General features: G+C 36.5%; 1 protein-coding gene across 1 annotated transcript; it reads left to right on the top strand.

The window, feature by feature from the left end:
- The first annotated feature begins 1,385 nt into the window (after positions 1-1,385).
- On the top strand, positions 1,386-23,129 carry LOC128106469 (arylacetamide deacetylase-like 2). Its single transcript, XM_052731983.1, has 5 exons — positions 1,386-1,523; positions 10,184-10,406; positions 13,798-13,867; positions 15,780-15,951; positions 22,527-23,129. The coding sequence occupies exons 1-5, from the start codon at positions 1,386-1,388 to the stop codon at positions 23,127-23,129; spliced, it is 1,206 nt and encodes a 401-aa protein (XP_052587943.1).
- The last annotated feature ends 1,541 nt before the right edge of the window (positions 23,130-24,670 follow it).

The raw sequence follows: 24,670 nt of genomic DNA on the forward strand, positions 1-24,670 counted from the left end.
TTTATTTTTTCTCTGATTCTCTTGAGGTAAGCTTTATTCGCATGCCTTTCATGGCTACATGTTTATGTTTTTACTAAAACCGTTGAACAAATCCTTAACTTTAAGGTTTCTTTATATTATTTCCTATTAAGAAAAAGTGGGATTCCAGAAGCCGGACAGTTAAAATCTTGTTCTTCTTTTTTTATTGATTATAAATTCTGTCTTTGAAAATTTGTGGGTAAATGGCACTTACCTGACTGGATGGGAGGGAGGATAAGGTCCATCAAATTCCCTGTGAGTTCTATGCAGTTCAGAGGAGAAAGGGAGTGAGAACATGCAAAAAAAGTTAATATTGTAGATAGTGGGCTGATGTTTCCAGGATGCAATGTGGGATCGTTTCCTTCAGTTTGTTTGCAGCTTCCTTAGCCCTCTTCCACCCACGATCTATGTAGTTCTAGTTCCCAAAATTAGAGTGTGACTTTTTACCAATATTTTGGTATAAAGACATTTATCAAATCAGGGTTGGGTAAAGATTGCAACATGAAACAATTAAGAGTTCCAGGAAAGGCTTCTGCCCAGAAGTTATTGAGGAAGGTGGGAAAGCCCTCATTTGAGGAAAGTATTCTATACCAGAACTGGTAGAATATGGGTAAGAGAAGAAGAATTTTCATAAAGGAACTAACAAATGCCAGGTTACACTCAATTGGTAAAATCTTTGTCTAATCTGAATTATAGGGAATATCAGGAAGCAACAAATATTTGCTTAATCAACTTATAGATTTTCTATTATTATATAAATAATAATACACATCGACAAATTTTAAGTTTAATAAATGGTGAGCTGTATACAAATTTAAGCATTAGATAAATTGGCTCATAACTTGGGAAAGAATCACAATTTCATTTCTAATTGCCTCTAAAGATCACTGTCAGCATGGATTTGAATTTTCTAATAAGCTGTGGTGTAGGTGTTAGCCTTAAGGTTGATTAAACATTACCTAACATTTTACCTTGTTTTTAAACTAATCACTACTCTTTGCAAAATATCGAAAGAACAAAGGGGTCTCTTGGTCTTTTTTTTTTTCCAGTGTGCTCTAATCAGGGTCCTAAATGCTTCTGCTCTTCTAGTGTTATGTAATGAAAGAGGAGCTCACTGATCTCACAAGTTTATGCCATTGCTGCACACTTTATTAGACATTTTGTGGTAAATTCTATTCCACAAAGCCATGCAATTGCATAACCAGTTTCAACTGTGGCTTGATCTCAGAAGTGCATGTCAAGTCACAGTTGCTAAAACCAGTGTTTTACCTTAAACAATTCACCTTCCACCTTTGTCTTACTGCTCTGTAGTCTATATATGAGATGCTGTTGACTATCACCACATACAAGTTTGGTAAAGACTTATCATGGGGTACAAAACTCTGTGCTTTGGATTCTCTTGTGTTCTGTTTGCTTACTGCATTTATTCACCTGTTCCAGAAAATATTGAAGAACCTTGGAAAGTGAGATTCATGGATGCTCTCATAAAAATGACTTCACTTGTGGTAATGTTTTTTTTACTGGTGATTTGGGATACCATGTCATAAGCATATTTGAAACTTCTTTTATTTCTAAGTTTTTGAAAGGTATTTCAGTGTTCTTTTTGATATGTAAACCAGATAATCTTGAACTTTATTTAATCACTAACATACTTAACTGATTTTCTACAAAGGGTTACATACAATGGTTGCTTGCACACTGAATGTTGTGATAGATCAACATCAGAATAAAAGAAGTAGTACTGTCTGAAAGCAATATTTGGTATTGTTAGGAAACTTGCATATTTTTGATGCTTTTGACATTCTCTGTTAGTCCATTTTTCACTCAAATCCTCTCTGGAACCTCACATATTACCTCCATCAATTTTAAAATTCTGGTGAATTTTAATTGCTATTGTTCTAGTTATTTTCTCTTTTCTATTCACAGAAACTTTGTATATTCTTTGTGTTACTGAGGCCTCCAGCAGATTTTACAGATGGTATATCAAAACAGACTACTGCAAACCCAGATATGAGAGTCAGTTATCTACCACACACAGATGTGGTTAAAGTGATCTGAGAAAACAGAACAAATGTCACTATCACTTCTGTATATTATTAAAGAACCTTTCATCTAATTGTAAATATACTAGTTGTATTAACTTACAATGACAAAATCAGTATCGTCATAGGGAAAACTGCTCATGTAGTTAATATTGACAAATATACTGTAATCAAAATTTATTTGGTCGTTTCATAGTGTCTCAGTTTTCCTGGATGTTTTGTGCCAGGAATTTTTCAAATTTAACATTTGCTTTGACTGATATATACATTTCTTCTATGTGTTTTCAATGCCTATGATTCTTTCTTCCATCTCTTGTATTCAGTTCTTCTATCATGTTTTCAATTCTTGAGATTCTGACTTCCATCTCTTGTATTCTGTTGATGAATCTTTGTTCTGTGGTTCCTGTTAGAGTTTCTAAATTTTTCATTTCCAGATTTCCCTCAGTTTAGGTTTTCTTTATTGATTCTGTTCCCACTTTTCCTTCCACTGTTTGTGTTTTCACAGATTTCTTTAAGGAATTTATTCATGTTCTCTTTAAAGACCTCTATCATATTCATAGGGGCTGTTTTAAGGTATTTTTTCAGATATGTCAGAATATTTAGAACCTACTGTGTTAAGACTGTAGGACTCTAATGGAGACATATTGTCTTGGATGTTATTGGTTATGTTTTTATGCTGGTATCCTGGGATTGGGAAGATTATAAATCTAGGTGCTTATATCTGGTCTTGTCTTTATCTGTGGGTGTTTTCGTTTTTGGTTTGTTATTTTTCTATTGTTCTTTAGAAGAGTGTGGTAGCTGTGTGTTGCCTAGTAGGAAAATGTTGGTGTCCTGATAGGTTGGACACCGGAGGTTCCAGGTGAAATGAGTTTCTGGGTATTGCATCCTTAGGCTGGGCCATGGGAATGGGCTATGGACAGTGGAGGCGCTTCACAAGAAGAAGGAAAGCAGGGTGTTCCACCACAGTCTGCTTACTTAGCACCTGGCAGTGGGGACAGATAGTAAGGAGAGGGCACAGCAGAAATTCTGCTAAAGACCTGGATTGAGACTGGGGGAATTGGACTAAAGTGAATGGAGGGAGGGGTGAGTATCCATAGTTGGTCTGTTTGCTTCCCATCTCAGGTTGTCCTGTGGTGTCCCAGGGAGTTCCTGCTGGAAAGTTGGGGGCTGGAGCCAAGCAATGGGTTGCAGGAAGAAAATTTGGAGGGGAAGATCTGTGTGATCCACTGGAGAAAGGTGCAGTGGGGGGAAGGGAGGTTACAGCAGGTGTTCTGCTACAGAGCTAGGGATGAGACTGGGGGACTGAACAAATGGAAGGAGAAGTGAAGTCTACAGTTAACGTACCTGCTTCTTCAGCAGTAGTGGCCAATGGGTTCCCATAGAGGGCTTGCTGAAGTTGGTGGATAAGATAAAGTAGTGAATGGGGGAAGGTAGTTAGGAGGGGAAGGTCAGTGGGATCCACCAGAGATGGGGGGAATCAGGGAAATGGAGACTGCAGCAGGTGTTCAGTTGCCCAGCTGGGTATAAGATAGGGGGATCAGCTTTGAGGAATCAGAAAGAGTGTTGAAGGTCTGCAGTTAGCCTACCTGCTTCTCTGGCTGAAATGCCTGTGTCAAAAATATTTTTATATGTAAGAATTAAGCTAAAATTTATTAAGCTACTAGTGTGCCTTACTGTATCTTAACTTCTATAAAATATTTAGTGCCAGTCCCTATGAGCCTGTGGGGACATTTTCTTTCAAACCACTGCATTCCACACCCTGTTTCTCACAGGCTTGTAGCCAATTCAGAATGCAAAACTGCATTAAGTCCAGTTTTAAAAGTCTATAACAGTCTTAATCTTTTAAAAGTCCAAAGTCTCTTCTGAGAATTGTGGCCATCTCTTAACTGTAATCCCCTATAAATCAAAATTAAAAAGCAGATCACATACTTCCAAAATATAATAGCACAGGATATGCATTGCCATTCCAAAAGGGAGGAAAGGGAGCATAGTGAGGAAATACTGGAGCAAAGCAAGACCAAAAACCAGCTTGTCAAATTCCAAATTCTGTATCTCCTTATCCGATGTCAAAATGCTCTTCAGATCCCAAACTTCTTTCAGCTCTGTTGAATGCAACTCACTTTTTTCTCCTGTGCTGGTCCCACTCCCTATTAACAGCTTTCCTTGGCAGGTATACCTCATTTCTATCATCTCCAATATATTGGGGTCTTAAAGACTATACAGGCTTCACCTTCATAGCTTCACACAATGGCCTCTCTAGGCCTCCATTTAGGGGACACCCCTGACACATGCCTGGTCTCAGTGGCTTTCCTTAATCTTGGAGGGAGATTCCATAACCCCTTTCTTCTATCCTCAACTCTAAAGCCAGAACCATGTGGCCAAAGTTGCCAAGGTGTTGGAGCCGGAACATGCCCCACTTGTTGAACATGCCCACATTTTCACCAGCTTTCTATTTTCAGTGGTTTCCTTCGATGCCTAAGCTGGGCTGTTCTGGAACTTGCTCTGTAGACCAGACTGGTTTTGAACTCAGAGCTCTGCCAGCCTCTGCCTTCTGAGTGCTGGGATTAAAGGTGTGCAGCACAATGCCTATCTCTAAACTGTTCTTTCCATTCCTTTTCATAATTGGAAACTTAGTAGGGTGGGGTCTTGCTCTGGGATCACCACCCCCTTTATTGCACTAGTCATCAGGCTTCTCGGCTTCTCTTTAATCCATCTACACTTCCTGGTGCCCCCTTTTCTCCTCCAACTGTACATTTTGTATTTTTTCCTTGCTCACTTTGCTCCTTTTTATTATAGATCTGCATAAGCATGGCTGCTAAAAACCCACATGACACAGTCCACACTAGGTTATTTGGACATGTCCTTTGCCAAAGTTGTTGATCCATAACTCTTCTATTTAGCCTCAGACAGATTTTTTTATACAAGGGCAGGAAGCAGCCACATTCTTCACCAGAATATCACAAGAACAGTGTCTAGACTACATACTAAAATTCTTCTCCAGAATATCACAAGAACAGTGTCTAGACTACATACTAAAATTCTTCTCTGAAACCTCTTGAACCAGGCCTCCATAGTTCAAATCACCCTCACAACTATTGTCTTCCACGCTCCTACTAGTACAGCCCATTAAGCCTGGCTTAAAATGTTCAATCACTTTTCTAGTCCAGGGTCCCAAAGTGTTCCATATTCCTCCAAACAAAGACATGGTCTGTTTCTATCACAGAAATACCCCAATCCCTGACATTTAACCCTCTCAGTGTTTTCCACCAGTGGTGTCTCCTACAGCAAAGCCAGTGAGAACAAGCGTATTTTTCAGCTGTGCAGCCACTAAAATCAATTGTAAGCAAGTGGTAAGCCCGTCCTGAATGTTCTGTTGTTTTGAAGTGTCCTAAGCCAAATAAATAAGTTCATTATCTTTATATTCAACCTTATTCAAGTTCTCATAACATGGACAAAATATGAACGACTCTTATCCTAGTTCCTGATGCAGTCCTCATCCTTCTCAGAAACCTCATGAGCTGAATTATCATTTCTCTGAGCATTCTTCTCTGCCGTATCTCACAAGAGTAGCCATTACACTCTACTTGTAACATTCTAAGGCTTTTCTAGCCCAAAGTAAAAGTTTTTTTCCCCCACATTCTAGCTACAAATTAGTTTCAAGAGTCTCGTGGACAGATTTGTACAGTGATGGCCCCACCTCTATTACTTATTTTCTGTTAGTTACTTTTCCTATTTCTGTGATAAAATATCTTTTTAACTGTGCTTAAGAGAGAACATGTTAGTTTTGCCTCACAGGTTGAGGATATCACCCTTCACATTGGGTACGACACATCATGGCAGGGGCTTCAAGAAGCAGGTCACATTGCACCGTGTCTTCCTTTAGGAAGAAGAAGGCAACAAAGGGGACTGTACAGTTCTCATTTTCTGTCATATTTTCCTGGCAGTTTAGGATCCAGCACATGTAATGTGCCCATCCACAATTAACGTTCATCAAGAGAATCCCTCAGAAGCATACCAATAGGTTCATCTGCTTTAGAAAATGCCCAGAGTCCTCTTCTCCTAGGTGGCACTAAGTCCTGTCAAATGGACAATATAAGAAATCACAAGTGATTACCCACATCTTCCCTCTGTAACTGAATCTTTAAGATTTGGATCCTAGTTGAAAAAAGATAGGTCATTGTGGGCACACTTTCTCACCATAGAGGTCATATTGGGATCTCTTCAAACTGTCCCTTTTGCTTTTGGCCATCATGTGGTAAACACCTTTTCTTATATATCCTTGTAATAAACATCTCAGTGTTAACTCCTAATAACTATGAACCTTTATGTGCTTTTGTAGTTGACTCTCTCTACAACATCGTGTAATAGAGTCATTGGAATCATGCTGCATGAAGACTTTCAATTCAGCAACTTAGTCTTTTTAATTAGCATAGAATGTAATATGTTTCCTTATAGCATTTTCTTTTTTTTTTTTTTTTTTTTTTTGGTTTTTCGAGACAGGGTTTCTCTGTGTAGCTTTGCGCCTTTCCTGGAACTCGCTTTGGAGACCAGGCTGGCCTCGAACTCACAGAGATCCTCCTGGCTCTGCCTCCCGAGTGCTGGGATTAAAGGCGTGCGCCACCACCGCCCGGCTTCCTTATAGCATTTTCATGCATACTTTTCAAAATTCTTTTTCACTACTCTCCTCTCTGTTTCTTTTATCCCCTACTCCTTCTCTTTCTCACCCAAATAGTCACCATTAAACTTTCAGCTCACATATATTCAATTATTCTCTTTTTCCTACTCCATTCCTTAAGTCTCTTTTCCATTTTATAATCCTCTTGCTAGCATCATGAGTTTTATCTATACCCTCCCCCTTTGCACATATAAAAGCATTAAGAACTAGACTATGCATGTAGAGCATGCTTGCTGTATTAGATTTCCTGTTACTGGAATAGAGAAAACTTGAAAAGTAGAAAAAAAATATATTCTAGAAGACTGGTGGATACAAATAAGTAATAAAATAAATCACTTCCTGACATGATTGGGGTGATAGTGTATCTCCAAATCTTATTATTTTTATCTTAAGGCTTAAGATACAATTTCCAAGCAGCTTAAAATAAAGATAACTCAGGATTACCATGTCATATTATCTAGTAAGTGGCTATCACTTTGAGAAATCTCTCTTTTGAAACTTTAATGGTGAGATGGTCACTTTCTGTAAAGACCTAAGACATTGTTACCCAAACCAATGAAATTTATATCTACTAGGCATAAAAATACAATAAGTATCTATAATATTTTTATTTCTAAGACACAAAGACTCAAATAGTTTGAGAACTAGAGAAGAATGACTACTTTACAAATTTTTAATAGATGTTTTTATACACATGTATATGATTCTCTCTATATATATATATACATGGATGGTTTTTAGCTGAAACTTTTTCGTATTTTTTTTTAAAAAAAACCTCTTGAATGTGATAAAACCACAGTTCTGATACCATCAACAGCAGCTGTCACTTCTCAAGCATTATTCTTATACAACTGCCATGTTAATCATCTACTTGTTACATTTTTCTGGAACTTGGAATTTTAATTTGTATTCTGCTATTTAAATACATAATTTATCAGTTAATTATATAGAGAAGACCATATGTACCACTGACACAGACAAGTGCTATTCTACATGGTTTATATCTGTGTAATATTGATCAGACATAGGAGTTTCTGGAGTCAGTACACTCACCTTTAATGTAGATGGGTATAATATCTGTATGAATTTATAACCTTAGCATCATGAGACAAAGACAAGAGTATATGCTCTGAAATATTCCAGTCATATAAAAATTATATTACTGCTTTTACTGAAATTGGTCAGTAATGTCTTAGATAACTTGCCAGAAATACTGAAGAGAGCCTGATTTCAATGGTATAAATGAAAAGTGGCTTCTTTTTCCCTCGTCATCTTCAACAAAAGAAAAGATGCTGTTTTATAGCTGAAAAGGTGGAACATGAACTATGATTAATATAGGAATTGAATGATATTTTAAAATATTAAACTAAACTAGAGATGATGGAGACAGCATAGTGGCTAAAACACTTGCTGAGCAAGGGTTCGGGTCTGCCCTCAGGTCTCCAGAACACACAGTCTGCTGGATATGGTAGCATGCTTCCTCTACAGTGAGAGGGGAGGTGAGGACAGGAGAATCAAGGAAGCTGCTGGGTCAGAAAGATTGCCATATACAGCTGGAGCAACTGAACCAGTCTTTAACAAGTTCAAAAGATGAAGACCAACACCCAAGTTTATACCTGACTTCCACAAGCACACATGATCAACATGTTTACACAGACAGACAGACAGACAGGCAGACACACACACACACACACACACACACACACACACACACACACACACACACACACGGATAATTTTGTAACAGTAAATTGAATGGCCAACAAAATAAATTAAAATATTGGAACATACATAAAGCACCACTTTTCAGATAATTTTGTTTTAGATAAAACTACAGTTAAGAATAAATTACACCAATGTAAGATATATTGCCAAATTTGGTTGAAATAAATAAGAATACTATTATTTTCAAATACTGCATACTTTTTAAATTTTTTAAAAATTCTTTAGTTATTTTTTGCATTTTATATTTTTCCTTTTTTAAAGAGAATTGTATACAATAATTTCTGACCATATTTACCCCTCCTGTAATTCCTTCCAGATTCATCCACATTTCTTTACCTAGATTTGTGTTCTTCTTTATATGCATTCACCTAGAGCAATCTGTACTTCCCATATACCCTTTATCATGTGACCATATAGTGGATGTACCAGGGGACACACCCTTAAGGAAAACTGACTCTTCCTCTCCCAGTGTCTATAAATTCCCAATAGATCTTTGGCTAAGGGTGGCATTTCTGTGACCATCTTCCTTTTTCATACTAGTTATTGCTCTGACTTAGGCTTTCATAGTTCTTGTGCATGCTGTCACAATCACTGAGGTCATACATGCCACTGCCATGTTGTGTCTTGAGGACAGCGTTTCTTTGTATTCATTCAATATCTCCTGTTTATAGAGTTTTTCAGTCTCCTCTCTTGCAATTATCTCTGAGCTTTGAAAAGAGAGAAGGCAGTATAGATGTCAGAGCTGAGTTTTTAGTAACCACTTATTTAACTCACTTTGGTCCATTTTGCTTCTGTGTTAATCATCATCGACTGTAAATAGAACCTTCTCTGATGAGGACTGAGAGGTGCATTAATCCATGGGTGTAGCAATAAGTCATTAGTAATTTGTTTAATAGTATGTACACTTAATGGAGTGGCAGTAGTAGGTTTTTCCCTATGACCTCTGACCTGCTGTTCACAGATTAGTGACCCAACAATGGTTTCAGGTATGAGTTTTGTCTTGTGTAATGGAACTTAAATCCAATAAGAACAGGTTGGCTATTCCCATAATGTTCAGAGTGCTATTGCAAGAATGGGCAAGTCTTGTCAGTCCAGTGGCTATTGTAGTTCTCAGGGTTCATTGTTAGGCAAGATTGATGATTGCTTTCCTCCTCTGAAAGTATGCATAGCAACTTCCAGCCCTTTAAAACCTAACAAGTAGAGATGAAGTTTCCTGGTCAATAGTAGCTTAGTATCTCCAAGCATTTGTTTATTTATTATTTGACAGATTTATGCATTTGCCTGATGAATTCCCTTCTCTCACTCCTTCCTGAGCCTACTGGAAGGAGTACTAGAAGAACATTTTCTCAACAAGTTGCTTTCCTGCTTTCATGTCTTCACTCTTCTGTGAGATCCAATGAGTTGAGAAGTGGAAGATTATTTGCTATAGCAAGGGAAACTCATTAACAGCTATGCAAGAAAATGACTCCTCCTTATTAACCTATAACCACCAGGAGGCGATGGGATTTTATTGAACCATTCCTTATCTATGACAAATTATTAGTGGACTCAATTTTGTTCAGGTCTGATGCAGATAATCACACTGAGATTTCCATGCTACCAAAATAATATTAGGATATAAAAATAACATTATTACATCGCCTTTTTTATAATTGCATTTGTGTGCATTTATTGTTATTAAAATAAAAAAGTATAATGTTTAAAATCTTTCCTGTTTTTATAGGCCACATTATTTGAAAACATAGGTCTTATGAAATATGAAGAAGTATTTTCAACTGTAACGGCACTTCACCTTACAAAACCAGTTTCAGATGAAAACATTACAGTGATTGACACAAACTTTAGTGACATTCCTGTTCGTCTGTACTTGCCAAAAAAGAAGTCTGAAAGACAGAGACCAGCTATAATTTTCATTCATGGTGGTGCCTTTGTCTTGGGAAGCTGCAGTAAGTGTATTTTTAATGTGTGTGTTGTTCATATATTCATATTCAAATAAGTGCTGTGTATCATGTACCAATAAGTTGACAGATCATTTGTCAGTACGTTGATTTAGGTAATATACACAACTTAACAGAGATACATTGAAATGTATGGGTCATGGGTCACAAATATTTCTACATTTACAATTTGACAAGTAAAACAATAAAGTAGAAATAAGATGGTTTGTTAGAAAAAAATATATTTTAAAATAAACATATAGATAGCCTAGACTTGAAAGTGTAAACAGTAAACTCTGGATTCAGACTAAAATAACCTAATCACATAAATTATATAAAACACTAATGTGAACCAGGTGTTTTAATTGTTGGATCTGAAACAATGTAATCACTGCCATACTGAAGTTAACATTTGCTCAAGTTGTAGATTGTGATACAACAATGATACTGACACTTAGCATTCAAAGCATAACTTTGTATTAAAGTGATAAAATGAAATAATGCTGAGTAATCAGTTCCTGTCTGGAGATGAGTGCAGTAGCTAAGACAGACAGACACACACACACACACACACACACACACACACACACACACACCATTTTTTGCTGACTTATGGAGTCACTATACAGCAAAATGTTGGAATACTGTACTTATGAAACAAGTGATAACATTCTTTTCCTCAAAGAACCTGTAGCTTAATTTTTACATCCAGTATTTTGTTCTCATGAACTGGAACATTTCAAAATAAGTAAAAATACTACTGTGTACAGCTGGGCAGCCAACAGAGTAAGCGTTTTTCAGATAGATATTATCATCATTGTTTTAGTAGTGAAGAAACAGTAAGAGTAAGGAATGTTTTCAAAGTCACACAGTTAGAAAGGGAAGGAAGCAACAGTCTTACCAGCAGAAACCAGGGGATTCAGGCTCTTGCTCCTGGTGAGCAGGCCATCCAGGTTCTCACTATTTCTGGAAAATACCACCCCTCAAAAGCAATTAGTCCCTCTGTTTTACTTCAGTGACATTTCTAAATTTCCATTCTTTTTCCAACCTTACCTGTTCCTTCCAAGATATAAGTCTATATGTTTAGTACCTCCAAGTCCACTTCTCTACTTACCCATTTCACACTTACTGGCATCTTACTGGCATCTGATTTGTCCGTTCTTCACTACTCTGCTTCCATCCTAGGAAAAGATATGTTTATTTTTGGTCAAGATGAGTCTATCTACTTTCCTTGGGATATTTCCTTCCAAATCATCATCTGATTTGTATTTCTCATACCTGCAATTGTACCTCCTTTGTTGACTGATAAATATGTACTGTGTCCTCTGCCTTGACCTCTGTTGACCCAGTTTCTTTCTAGTTATTATCCTATCTTGTTTTATTTTCTGAGACATGTTTTCATATACTGTAGGGTCTGTCTGTTTCTCTTCTCTGAATGTGGCCACTGCCTTTTGCTACACTAATATATTTTGCTATTACTTTGAATAAAATAACATTATTTGCCCTTCCTTATGCTCCTTAACCTTATACCTTCATTTGCAATGATAACTTTAAAACAAAAGAAAACTAAAGCCGTGTGGAAATAAGTTATTGTTTAGGCTTTACAAATTTTCTTTAGGTTTTTTTTTTTTTTTTTTTTTTTTTTTGGTTTTTCGAGACAGGGTTTCTCTGTGTAGCTTTGCGCCTTTCCTGGAACTCGCTTTGGAGACCAGGCTGGCCTCGAACTCACAGAGATCCGCCTGGCTCTGCCTCCCGAGTGCTGGGATTAAAGGCGTGCGCCACCACCGCCCGGCCTTTTTCTTTAGGTTTTAAGTCTACATTTTCTTCTAATTTATTCTTTACTGTTTCCACGCTAGCCACCATGTCCATCCTATAGATATTGGCTCTATTTTCCATCTCTAACATTATTGCTGAATTTAAGTTCAGTAAATTCAACTGTGGCTAGCCGGTAGTGGCACAGGCCTTTAATCCCAGCACTTGGGAGGCAGAGGCAGGTGGATCTCTGTGAGTTTGAGGCCAGCCTGGTCTACAAAATGAGTTCCACGACAGCTAGGACTGTTACACAGAGAAACTCTGTCTCAAAAAAAGAAAAAAAATTAAACTGTGGACTGGATCACATACTTGGTCAATAGTGTATCACATGAAATTTCTTAACAGATAGCATCATATTTTTTACTCAAAAATTAAAAGGGGAAATAAATAAAACTCCAAGTACACAAGAAATAAAAATATCCCCCAGTAGTGACCACCCCTGCTCTACTTCAACTGTCTTTTAGCTCCTACACTCTTTGTCATGTTCTGGCCACAAAATTGTGAGCATCTTCTTGTTCCTGTCCATGCTATGTAGGTTATCATTTAGATTACTTCCCGTTCTTTTATTCCTGGTTGCTCACTACCGTTTCTTCATTTCTCTTTCCTTCTTCTCTATCTTTCATAATGTGAAAGTATGACCACATGGATTCTTGATAATTCATAAATAGCATTCATTTGTTGATAAATCTTTTATCAAGCATTGACATGTAGGTGCATATATTTTGCTATTTTGTCCTGTTTCTGCCTCTGCTCTCTCTAACTTTATGTTTCAAACATAATTAGCTATTCATGGTTCCCCAAGCTCTGTGAATTCTCAGTAAACTTGTAATACATTTTCTAAAATAACATTTCATTTTCTCTTATTAATTTTCTATTAATTATTATGTTTTTATGTTTAACATGATGGATGGCAATTTATGCTTTGTAGTTCAATTAGTATATATTGCTAATTAAAAATGAATCTTGACATTACTTTTTATTAAAATTTCAGGAAAATATTTTTCCTTTCTACCTCTTTTAAGTTTTTTAACTCAATTTTATGTATGGTTACCTTCTGTAAGGAATTATAAATGCAAGAATACACTCTTATTTGATTTTAATGAAAATTGAAATTGTAACTTCTATACAGAAAGGTAATCTAAAGTTTACTTATAAGATTATTTAATATGCATGACCTTCTGTAAATATGTAAGCTTCTGACAAAAGGAAAGTTTAGTTGTTTTGTACAAAATAGTACACATTGCCTTAAGTAAGTTGATGTCTCTTTATTGAAAAATTCCAAAAAAATATAACTATGGCGAACCTCTGAATTTGTGAAAATTATAATAATGGCTACAATGTTATCTTTTACTTAATTTCAGATTTTCTAATACATCTACTAAGAGTCTTATGGAATGTAGTGGTAATGAGTTGCAATCTTTTTTCTGGATCCGACAGAGTGTTGATCTACATGATAATAAAAGTAGAAATTACTGAGTTCCCATTGATCCATGATAATTCACATTTCTATCACATTCATGAGCGTTGCTGCGTTTCTATTGTTTTCTGTTTACAGGGCACTGTTTTATATTCATTTCTTTTGTTTCAGAGATGTCAGCTTATGACGACCTGAACAGATGGACAGCAAACAAGCTTGATGCTGTTGTTGTGGGAGTAGAGTAAGAGAACAACAATACTTCTTACCACACACCTTGCCTTCTCAACATAGGCTTGGCTTTTCCAGGGCTTGTCACTCAGCCATCAAATACCCATAGTCTATGGATTTTTGCTTATATTAATTTTCTTATGATTTTAATGTCAATGTGTCCTCAAAGACATCAGTCTTTGCTTTGATTTCTGCTGTTGTAAATGCAAGTGTGAGGCCAGAGGAATAAGCATCTTTGTTATCACAGCTATGACATCTCTGCAACTATAAACTCCAAGATTCTCAAGCACTAATTTTACCTGCAAGTAGCATCCCTTGAAAGTTTACTCATTATGTGCTTGAGACATTGGGTTTTATGAGACCTGTTTATAATTACTGTGTGGGTTAGAGTTGTCATTGGTTCTAATTATATTATGTGAAGATGTTTGAATAATTTGAACATTCAAGGTATTATCCAAGTGATGTCTTAATATTTCATGACGTGACATTCGCCAACATTTACAAAAATATGAGTAAGTGCTTATTACTTTAGGACCTCATGTGTGTCCTCTGAATTATTGAGACTCTCAGCAGTAGGATGAAAAGATTGCTGCCCATCTTGCCAGTTCCTTAATGAAGAACTAGACATACAAAGTGTAGACACCAGACAAAAATCACTCTAAGGAATTTCATGGTTGATAGTATATTTGGAGGCAGTAGGACATACTAAAGAGGTCAGTTCTGTCCTTACTTAATTACTTGAAAATGGAAACAGACAAATTACTTAAGTTTTGAGAAATATCTGAATTGTGATAGTAAATGTGCAGTGCCTTTACTGCTACAATTTTTTTGTTTTTGTTTTTGTTTTTCAAGACAGGGTTTCTCTGTGTAGCTTTGCACCTTTCCTGAAACTCATTTTGGAGACCAGGCTGGCCTCGAACTCACAGATACTGCTACAATTTTAACTAAGTTTAACTAACACAACATAATTTTAGTTAAACTTTTTAAATAGTGAAATTTGTTGTACATTGTTTAGGAATTCTACAGGTTACTTTTTAAGGTGTTGACTGTTCTTTACCTTAAGGAACATTAATGTTTTTGTACTATGTTGCTCAGATTATACTAATTTCAAATATTTTAGACACAGATTAAAATATAAACAGAAGGACCATCTGATGAACATTGTTTAATGTAATCATGTGAATAATTCACTAATTCTTTTTTTTTTTTTTTGGTTTTTTCGAGACAGGGTTTCCCTGTGTAGCTTTGCGCCTTTCCTGGAACTCACCTGGTAGCCCAGGCTGGCCTCGAACTCACAGAGATCCGCCTGGCTCTGCCTCCCAAGTGCTGGGATTAAAGGCTTGTGCCACCACCGCCCGGCAATTCACTAATTCTAATGGATATGAAGGTGATTGAGTTAAAAAGTGAGGTAGCTAAATTGAGGTGTGCTTCTCTGATAGAACACAGACACATACAGCAAAAAGCAAACAAATGCAATAATACTTAGTCTTATTTTAGCCTTATGAACCAACTTAAAGGTTTTAGTAAGATCCAATGTTATACTTAAAATATTCACATTTCAAATTCTTCAAATATAGTCATATTTACTCTCATATTTTATGCATTTAAAATGTCTGGGTAAACCTATCAGTGATTCTGAGTTGTTTTGGAATCATCAAGCACACTGAGGATCACTGAAGCATGCAGGCTTCCCAGGATGAACACACCTGTTTCACTTGCTTCTCCTTAAAACCAGTACCTAAAACCCTGAACCCGAACCTATGTCTCACTTGAAGACAGAAGTTACCAATGAGCTTGGGGCTAATTGGTGAAATCTATGATTCAAAGTAGGGCCAAGATATCAGTGTTATCTGTTGGTGAGAGATATTTAGTTGCATAATTTTAACAAGGGCTTTGTTGTGTTTTTACTTGATTTACCTATGAAGCTACAGGCTTGCTCCTCAGTATCAATTCCCAGCTGCCCTTGAAGACTGTATTTTTGTGATCAAGTTCTTTCTTCAGGATAAAGTTCTTGCAGAATATGGAGTGGATCCCTCTCGCATCTGCGTTATGGGAGACAGTTCTGGGGGTACCTTGGTAGCAACAGTGACTCAACTGGTATGTTGTATGTGTTATATTTGTTTTAATCCTAATGCAAAAAAAAGCTGTGTTTTAGGTGTGTTTATATTACTTTTATACTGCTATCTATGAAATTTGAAAGAAACAAGAGAGATTATTCATTTTGATGATATTAGCTTAAATGTGGCTTTGTCTAATGCCAAAGAAGCATTTTACAATCCTACTATTTTAGGGAATTGGGGTGGGGGCAGGTTCTGGGCATTGAGCCCAGAACTCTGTGCTTGCCAGGCAGATTATCTATGACAGGATTATGCAACCTTCTCTTTTTAAATTCCTATTTCAAAAAAGGCTTTTGATAAGATTCCCTGAACTGATCTGTAGTGTGTGCAGGCCTGGAACTTGTGAGCTTCCTGCCTCATCAGCTCAAGAACCTTTCTGTGCCTCTGCATTTGGTGTGTTACAAATACTGTTGGTATTATTAGCACTAATTAAATAAATAGTCATGTGATAAAGAAGAAAGAAAGAAAGAAAGAAAGGAAGGAAGGAAGGAAGGAAGGAAGAAAGGAAGGAAGAAAGAAAGAAAGAAAGATAACTGTCACTCTGAACCTGGCTCACCCTGCCAATGTTAGGGAAAAGTTCACCAATCTCCTGGAACTATACTAACTATTCATTTTAATAAGGGATTTTTTTTTGTTCACAACTTATTGAATTTACATAGAAAAACTATTTAAAAATTCTCAATATTTTTGTGTCCACAATTGATGAGTGTATTAGTTACTTTTTTTCCCTCTGAAACTAAACATCTTACAGGAAGCAACTAAAGGAAGAAAGGGTTATAATGGATCCTGGTTTGAAACATTCAGTGAAGCATGGCAGGGAAGAGGCCTGCTAGTGGCAGCTGTTTACAGCTGTGGCAGTGGGAAGGCTGCTCGCTCTTATTCCCAGGTCGAGCATTCAGAAAGAGATGCTTGCTGGTACTCAGCTCCATTTCTGATTATTCCTCTTTCGTTCTCCTGAAGCTCAACCCATATGGAGGTACCTCCATGTTCAGGGTGAATCTTTACTCATTAACCAAAATCCCTCTGAAATACTCTCAGAGACACTTCCAGAGGTGTGTTTCAATCTCTTATCTGATTCTAAATCCAGGCAAGTTAATACTGATGAGTAACCCTGGCAATTCAGTAAACAAGTGGATTGTCAAAGATAGCATAGGGCAACATATCACACTTGTACAGAAGAATTCCTACTGTAATAAAATCAAGACACCTCATATTACAGTTCTTGCTGATTATAGCTGAATAATCACTATCTGATAGACAATATTTTTAAAAGCAATTTCAGTCCAATACATGACTTATATTCCTCCAAATGCTTTTCCATTATATAGATTGACTTCTTATAAAGCAGATGTAGTCTTAAAGTTTGTATTTACTGATTTTACTGAATACTTCCTGGTGTTTTTTTTAATTTAATCTAACTATTCAACCAATAAGGTTTCCTTTTTCAAGACCAATTAATTTATTTTAAGAAAACTGTCCTTTTAATTATTCAACCATTTTAAAATCCCAATGAAATGCCATCTCCTATAACTCTAAAAAATACTCAAATTTTTCTTGAATAATTTTAATGTTCTTTTTGATGGGGTCATCTGTACACAAAAAAAGCCCTAAATCAGGTCATGCATGTTTTTTTTTTAATAGAGAAACAAAAGATAGATGTACTAGAATGTAAAAGATATGTCTTTTGTGGTTCGAAACAGCATAACTTATACAATTATTTCATTTATAAAGCGCCAAGAGTTTCTTGGGAATCCAATTTCTTTCATATTCAGTCTTAAGACACAAATACAGAATTTTTGCACAAGTAGAAAACTCAGTGAGGTTTAAGAATAGAGGAACGTTGTGTAACCCTCTTCATAAACACTAGGAATCTTAATATGGATACGGTTCATTTCATAATCATATTGATATTATTTGACACAGATAAAGATGCATGTCTTTCATTAGTAATAAATTATAATATTTTACTGCATAAGTAGAAAGTACATGTAATTTAGTTCTCCAGGGTGTCTATCTGTCTGTTGTCCTTGTTAATTTAATTTACAGAATATTTTCCTTTCCCTTTTAATAATTATTATTTGTTGACATGTATACTGAGCTTTGTCTGTGCTTGGCCTTTAAGACAGTCTTCATCCTCTGTGAATAATGTATTTCTAATTATCAAGTTTTATTTCATCTTTCTCATTAAGAAAATGTTTGACTCATGGAAGTTATTGTGAGTTTTATTTGCCAACATGAATGAAACATACATGCTAGGTGTTTTTCTCACCAGCATGATCCACTATTCTGTTAGACTTTCATTGCACAGCCCCAGATAGCAGAGAAATTACTAAAACTACAGCAGCTGAACTTATAACCAAGCCTGAAGTCCCTCTGGAAGCAAGACTTGCAACAAGACTTCAGCTTCTCTTGCCTTCCACAATATTCTCTAATGTACCATCAGAAAAGAATGACACTATTCTAAACTGTGTGACTGAAAATTAATATGAGATAGAGATGTAAAATGGGTCATTTCACTAGGGAGCAACACTGTGATGTCTTTATACGAACCCTGAAGTTTACAATGTTCCACCCAGTCAATTAGAAAGATAAAAGGATGAGGAATGGGTTAGTTAAATAAAGATAGAAGAATGGATAGTTACATGCTGTGATCGCACAGAAAGTGTCAGGAGTTAAAAATTAAAAACAAACAAACAAACAAACAAACTGGAGTGATGAATAAAGATAGACCGCTTTGTATTTAACAGAATAAGCTTTTAGGTATATATATATATATATATATATATATATATATATATATATCCAGATGGGGTGGTGCATGCCTTCAATTCCAGCACTCAAGAGGCAGGGACAGGCAGATCTCAGAGTTCCAGGTCAGCCTTGTCTACAGAGTGAGTTACAGGACAGCCAAGGCTATATAGAAAAACCCTGTCTCAAAAAACTTGTATATATATAAAGTGCTTAACATACAATGAAGAACGATCATTGGCCCATTGGGCCTGAGTAAAACTGATCTTTCAGTTTAGAAAGTGATTCTCTAGTTTAGATATTAAAATATATAAGCACAAGTGTGTATGATTATGGTAAAAAGTAAATACATACTAAAATACATGGAAGAGTTGTTTCCAGAATATTAATCCTGTGGTTGTGACTAGTAAAAATTCATTAACTTTTGATATTTTAATCCTTCAGTTGATTGACAAAAAGTAAATTTGGCCTATGACTTGAACTAAGATAGAAAAGAATGCTGTGAAATATTCCTTTGTACTGTGTGAATATGTGTTGCTATGGTTGATTTAATAAACCAAATGACAGGCCAATATCTGAACACAATAAAGTGAGGTGGGAATGCCAAATTCAGAATGACTGGAGGAAGAAGGGTGGAGTGAGAGGAGTCACCAGCCAGTCAGCAAATGAGTGGGACACACAAAATGAGATAGAGGTCAAAGCTACGAGCCCTAGGACAGCACATAGATTAATAGAAAAGGGTTAAGTTGGAAGTAGTTAGTAACAAGCCTAAGCTATTGGCTGATCATTTGTAATCAATATAAGGCTCAGTGTGTTTATTTTAATATTAGCCTCAGTGTGTTTATTTGAGAGCAGCTGCAGGACAGGGAAACTCTACCTACATAAGAACACTACATGCTTGATTAGCAGAAAGCATGATGGAAGGCTTAGGGATATTAGACTAAAAATATTTGTAACAAAATGACATTATTAAGGACTAGAAAGCTGGCTCAGCATACAACAAATGAATAATAAATAAATGTAATAAAGCTTTTGAAAAAATAAGAATATAAAATTGACACATCAGCAAAGATGATTAGGGGATTAGGAGCATGTGCTGGAAGGCTGAAAAAAGAAACCACTACATAGAGTTACCTCCATGATTATTTTCTGTTGTGCTGGGATGCTAGGGCCCACACTGCTCCTACTGCCCTCATGCCCTCCTGCTGCACCCTGTGCCCCATGGTTCAACAGCCACAGTGGGAGCCAAACATAACCTTTGCTTTACTGCTACCCAAAATGCCTTTGCATTTTATTGGAGTGGCTACTGAAATTCTGCTAGAATGTATGCAAGAAAAGTCTAGAAGTAAATCAAGCAGTTTAAGACACCATATTTATTACAGCCTTCTTTACAAGATCATAATTTTACTATATTTGAAGAGAGAGGAGTTAGCTTTACAGCTGTACTGTTTTCCTTCCAAGGTTCTAGTAACTGAAGGGCTCAATGTTTGTACAGGGTATTAGGCCATCTTTTGATTCTGTTGTAAGGGTGACACTCTTCCCACAACATCCAGGTGTGGTGTCACAAAGGGCTGTCCGATGTGGAAATGTTGTGTAAAGCAGAGATGTGGCTACCAAGTCTCCTTTCTCTGCTCTGAGGTTCAGATGCTTTGGGCCAGGTTAGACCCTCTGATCCACTTGACTTGCCAAAGTCAAGACTTCCATTGCTTTTCCTTGGATCTTCAGTGTCCTAGGTAAATTTAGACACTGCCACTTCTTCCGTAATTGTCCTCTTCAGTGAAAAGGGACCTTTAATGGGTCTCCAATGTCTCTCTAGGGGATTTGGCATAGTATATTCTGAAAGTGCTTTAGTGCACTGAGATCCACTATTTTGGAGTTTATAATAAAAATATAGGTATTAATGAGTACTTGTGATGATTTTTATTTGAAAAGCACTTTTTATAATACAGTTTAAAAATGATTACTTACTTAGACAAATATTGCCACCATGAAGTTTTACTAGCTTTATCACAGTGCCATTAGGATTTAGTCACTCAGGACAGCACAGGAGTGGCAAAACCCAGACTCTCCCCTTCATGGTTCTTCCTTTTATGGCACTTATTCCAGCCTCTTTTGATTTAAAGATTGTGGGCTTTTTCAACTACTGCCAGAACTATTGTTCTGTTTTCTCTCCTTTAAATGTCACAATTTTCATATAATGTCTCTGTGTCAGGGTGCATGTTCTTGAGTATAATCATGAATGTAGAAGTCAGAGGTTGACACTGGGTGTCTATGTTTTTCTTTACCTTATTTTTGAAACAAGGTCTCTCATAGAGCCTAGAGAACACTTACTCCGCCAGATTAGCTGTCCAGTTAACTTCAAGGGTCCTCTTGTATCAACCTCACCCACACAGTACTAGGTAACAGGTTTTTGCTGCTATGTCCAGCTTTCTTGGTACTGACCATCTGTACTCAAATGCTTTACTGACTGGGCCATCTCAGCATCTGATCGTACCAATGATCTTCTCATTTTCTTCTGTATTTACATATAAAATTAAAAGGTTAAATTAAAGTTTAACCTTGCTGTTCCTCAAGTACAAAATTTGTGCTAACTCACTTGGGAGCAGCAATTCTGCTTACATATGGAGTTATCATATGACTCTGCCTCAGTTTGGACACTATGCTTACAACTGACTTTTCTGCTAATCTTCTGAGAGGCTGTCTTTTATTTAGAAAAATCCCATTCCAGAGTCACTGTGAAGAATAAAGACCATGGAAAGATTCTCTTAGGGGAACTTTTTTTTTATTTCTTCATTTCTTCCCGAACTTGTAGAACCCCCTTTCTATTGTACTGCAATTTGAAGTTGGTAAGATGGTTAACCTGTGATGAGCGAATGATATTTCAAGGATTTCTTTCATTTTGTATAATTCCTTTGCTTTTATGAGGGCGTAGTCTTGAGAACACTTTGCATATCTTGGAATTTCCCGAAGAATGGCAGTAGATAGAGTCACTGATTCACAACTGCTGAAGAGGCTGGTGCTGGTCAGCTTCTCATGCTCACAGTGAAGGCTAGGCTCACTGCTGTGGAGTGCACAAGAAGAAAAGAATGTAGTTGCAGACTCAGGACTCCTCTTATTTCTGATAACAAACAGGCTACACATGCAATATTCCATATCCTTCTCTGCTCTTCTGGTCTTCATAAATTATTCTCTGTATTGTCTATCACTTCTAACACACCACACTACTTAAATAAATATTAAGTGTTTTCTTTGGCATGCCATGCTTCCACTTGACTTTATATGTGAGTTTTGGAAGTTGTATTTCATTATATTTGTAGATTTTGCTCATTACATTACTTAGGTTGAAAATTTCTTTTAGGGAAATTAGAGTTGGTAATAAGTGCTTATTATTAGAACACTTGGGAAACTGAGACAGAGGGACAGTATGTTCCAGAATAACTTGGCATGCACAACACGACTTTCTTATAAACAACAAAAGCTATATTTCTAAAGCAAACATAAATGTGCAAAACTCCGACGTCATACACATAGTTATCCTGTCACCGTCATCAGGATGTGGCTGGTTATCTCCCTGTTCTGCTGTCATGTGTGAATCAATGTGTGAGCAGCGGAGTGCACATTGTTTCTGCACAGATGACACTGGAATGGCATTCTCTCATGTCTCTCAATCAATGTGTAAATGTTGCAAGAAAGATCACTAGATAGTGTTCCAGAATAACACAATTATTTATCTCAGGCTATTAAAGTGAAATTGCAAATCCATTTGTCTGAAAGCTATTGATTCATTAATATTCATTATATTTCTAGCTACAGAATGATCCAGAGTTCAAAGATAGAATTAAAGCACAAGCCTTGATATACCCTGGCCTACAATCACTTGATACTTTCTTGCCATCACATCGAGAGTATGAACATGGCCCAATTCTGTCCAGGGAGATGACAATTAAGTTGGCAAGGCTGTATGTGTCTGAAGACAAAGCTCTGCTCCAGGCCGCACTGAGAAATGAACACATGCCTGAAGGATCAAGACACCTGTTCAAGTTTGTTAACTGGAGTGACTTACTTCCTGAGAAGTATAAAAAGAACCATGTTTACACTGAGCCCGTTCTTGGAAAACTGAATGATTCCTACCCAGCACTTGTGGATAGTAGAGCATCACCTTTGCTAGTCAATGACTCCCAGTTACAGAGTTTGCCATTAACTTACATCCTCACATGTGAACATGATCCCATTAGAGATGATAGTCTCATTTACATTACACGACTTAGAAATGTTGGGGTTCGAGTTACTCATGACCACATAGAAGAAGGAATCCATGGAGCCCTGTCATTTACCAGAGCTCCAGTGTTTTTACATCTAGGGTTAAGAATAAGAGATAAGTATATTAGTTGGCTAGAGGAAAATCTATAAATCAATGGTCCATGTAGCTAGGTAGTCAGGAAAGTAACCTGAAAGTTATGTTTTGAACTATTGTATGATGAATGAGAACAAAATGATCTGGCTTTTGGATACAGGTACATTTCAATTTCAATGAAGATTATTGTGTATGTTTGAGAAAATTACTTCATCTTCTCAATCTTAAAATATTGCTAAAATGAGGATACTCAATTTTTTATTTCCATTAGTTATCATTTTTTTTGTGAAAGATGTACTCTTGAGTCTTCAAAAGTTGAACAGGGAAAAACTGTGAGTGTGTTTAAATGTAAAAATGCTTGAGATTCAAGGCCTTAATAAATCAAATTCAGAATATATTGTATGAAAAAAATAATTTCAAACAAAATAGGCATGGAATCTTGAGGACTGGATGGGTTGGAATACTACTCTCTAGCGCTCCAGAGACAGAGAGGCTGGCAGACCTCTGTGAGTTCAAGAGAAGGCTGGTCTATTTAGACAAGTCTAGGCTAACCATTGCTATACAGCATTGGTTCTCAACCTGTGGGTCAGGACCCCTTTGGGGTTTGAATGATCCTTTCACAGGAGTCACCTAAAACCTTTGGAAAATATATATTTATATTTATGACTTGTAACAGTATTAAATTTCTAGTTATAAAGTAGCAACAAAAATGATTTTATGGGTCAGGGGTCACCATAACATGAGAAACCACATTAAAGGGTCACAGCATTAGGAAGCATTAGGAAGAATGAGAACCTGTTGATTAGTGACACACTGTCTCCAAAAAAATGAACAAGAAGGCAGAGTAAAGAAAAGTAACCATGAATGAGGATAAAGTATGATAAAATACAATTGTAGTGACATGAATGGACAGAGCATTATACTGTACTTCTGCTATGGTTTTTCCAGTCATGTGCTGTCCATACATAATTTTGGTCTGTTCTAGGTAAATTAAGTCAGTTGTTCTTTTCAGTAACTCCCCAAGAGGATGATATACAGCTTTTTATAAGAACACGTTGTATATTGGAGGAAAAGGTTAATATCTGGACTGTAAATTACTCCTAAAGCTTAAATATTTACTTAAACTTTTGTAAGCCCAAACTTGAAAATAACTATGTGGATTGCATTCATTGACAGACATTGCCTCTTGATGCATACATAATTGTACACAACCAACTGTAGATTGTGGGTAGACTTATTTATAGTATTCTTTTGCATTCCTGTAGTGAATCATTGTGTGCATAGAGGCTGCATATCCAAAGAGGTATCTGAGTTGGTGATCTCCAGACCTGCTGCTTCCCTGTGATGATGGGACCCATACTTCTGTCAGCAGGAATCAACTCATGAATTTCTGTATTTCTGGTGGAAAGTGTTGAAATCAATGTTTAATTTTCTAAAGTCCTGGTGGTTCTGCTGCTTGTGTATGGTTGTTTGACCTGTTTGTGCTTTTTCTTAATGCTCAATAAACTTTGTGAAATGGAAGTGTATCTTGTGGATTTAGTTGGTAATCTGACCATCTCCAAACACATTTTCATTAGTGCTTTTCTTCAGCTTATTG

The sequence above is a fragment of the Peromyscus californicus genome, unplaced genomic scaffold, assembly GCF_007827085.1.
Source record: "Peromyscus californicus insignis strain IS unplaced genomic scaffold, ASM782708v3 Scaffold_9__1_contigs__length_137607984, whole genome shotgun sequence".
Lineage (NCBI taxonomy): Eukaryota > Metazoa > Chordata > Mammalia > Rodentia > Cricetidae > Peromyscus > Peromyscus californicus.

Bases quoted from the DNA above. Each gene is read 5' to 3' on its own strand.
- LOC128106469 (XM_052731983.1), top strand. From the start codon at position 1,386: ATGGGGTACAAAACTCTGTGCTTTGGATTCTCTTGTGTTCTGTTTGCT. The intron at 10,407-13,797 runs GTAAGTGTATTT...CTTTTGTTTCAG, and splicing joins CTTTGTCTTGGGAAGCTGCA to AGATGTCAGCTTATGACGAC. The intron at 13,868-15,779 runs GTAAGAGAACAA...TTACCTATGAAG, and splicing joins GCTGTTGTTGTGGGAGTAGA to CTACAGGCTTGCTCCTCAGT.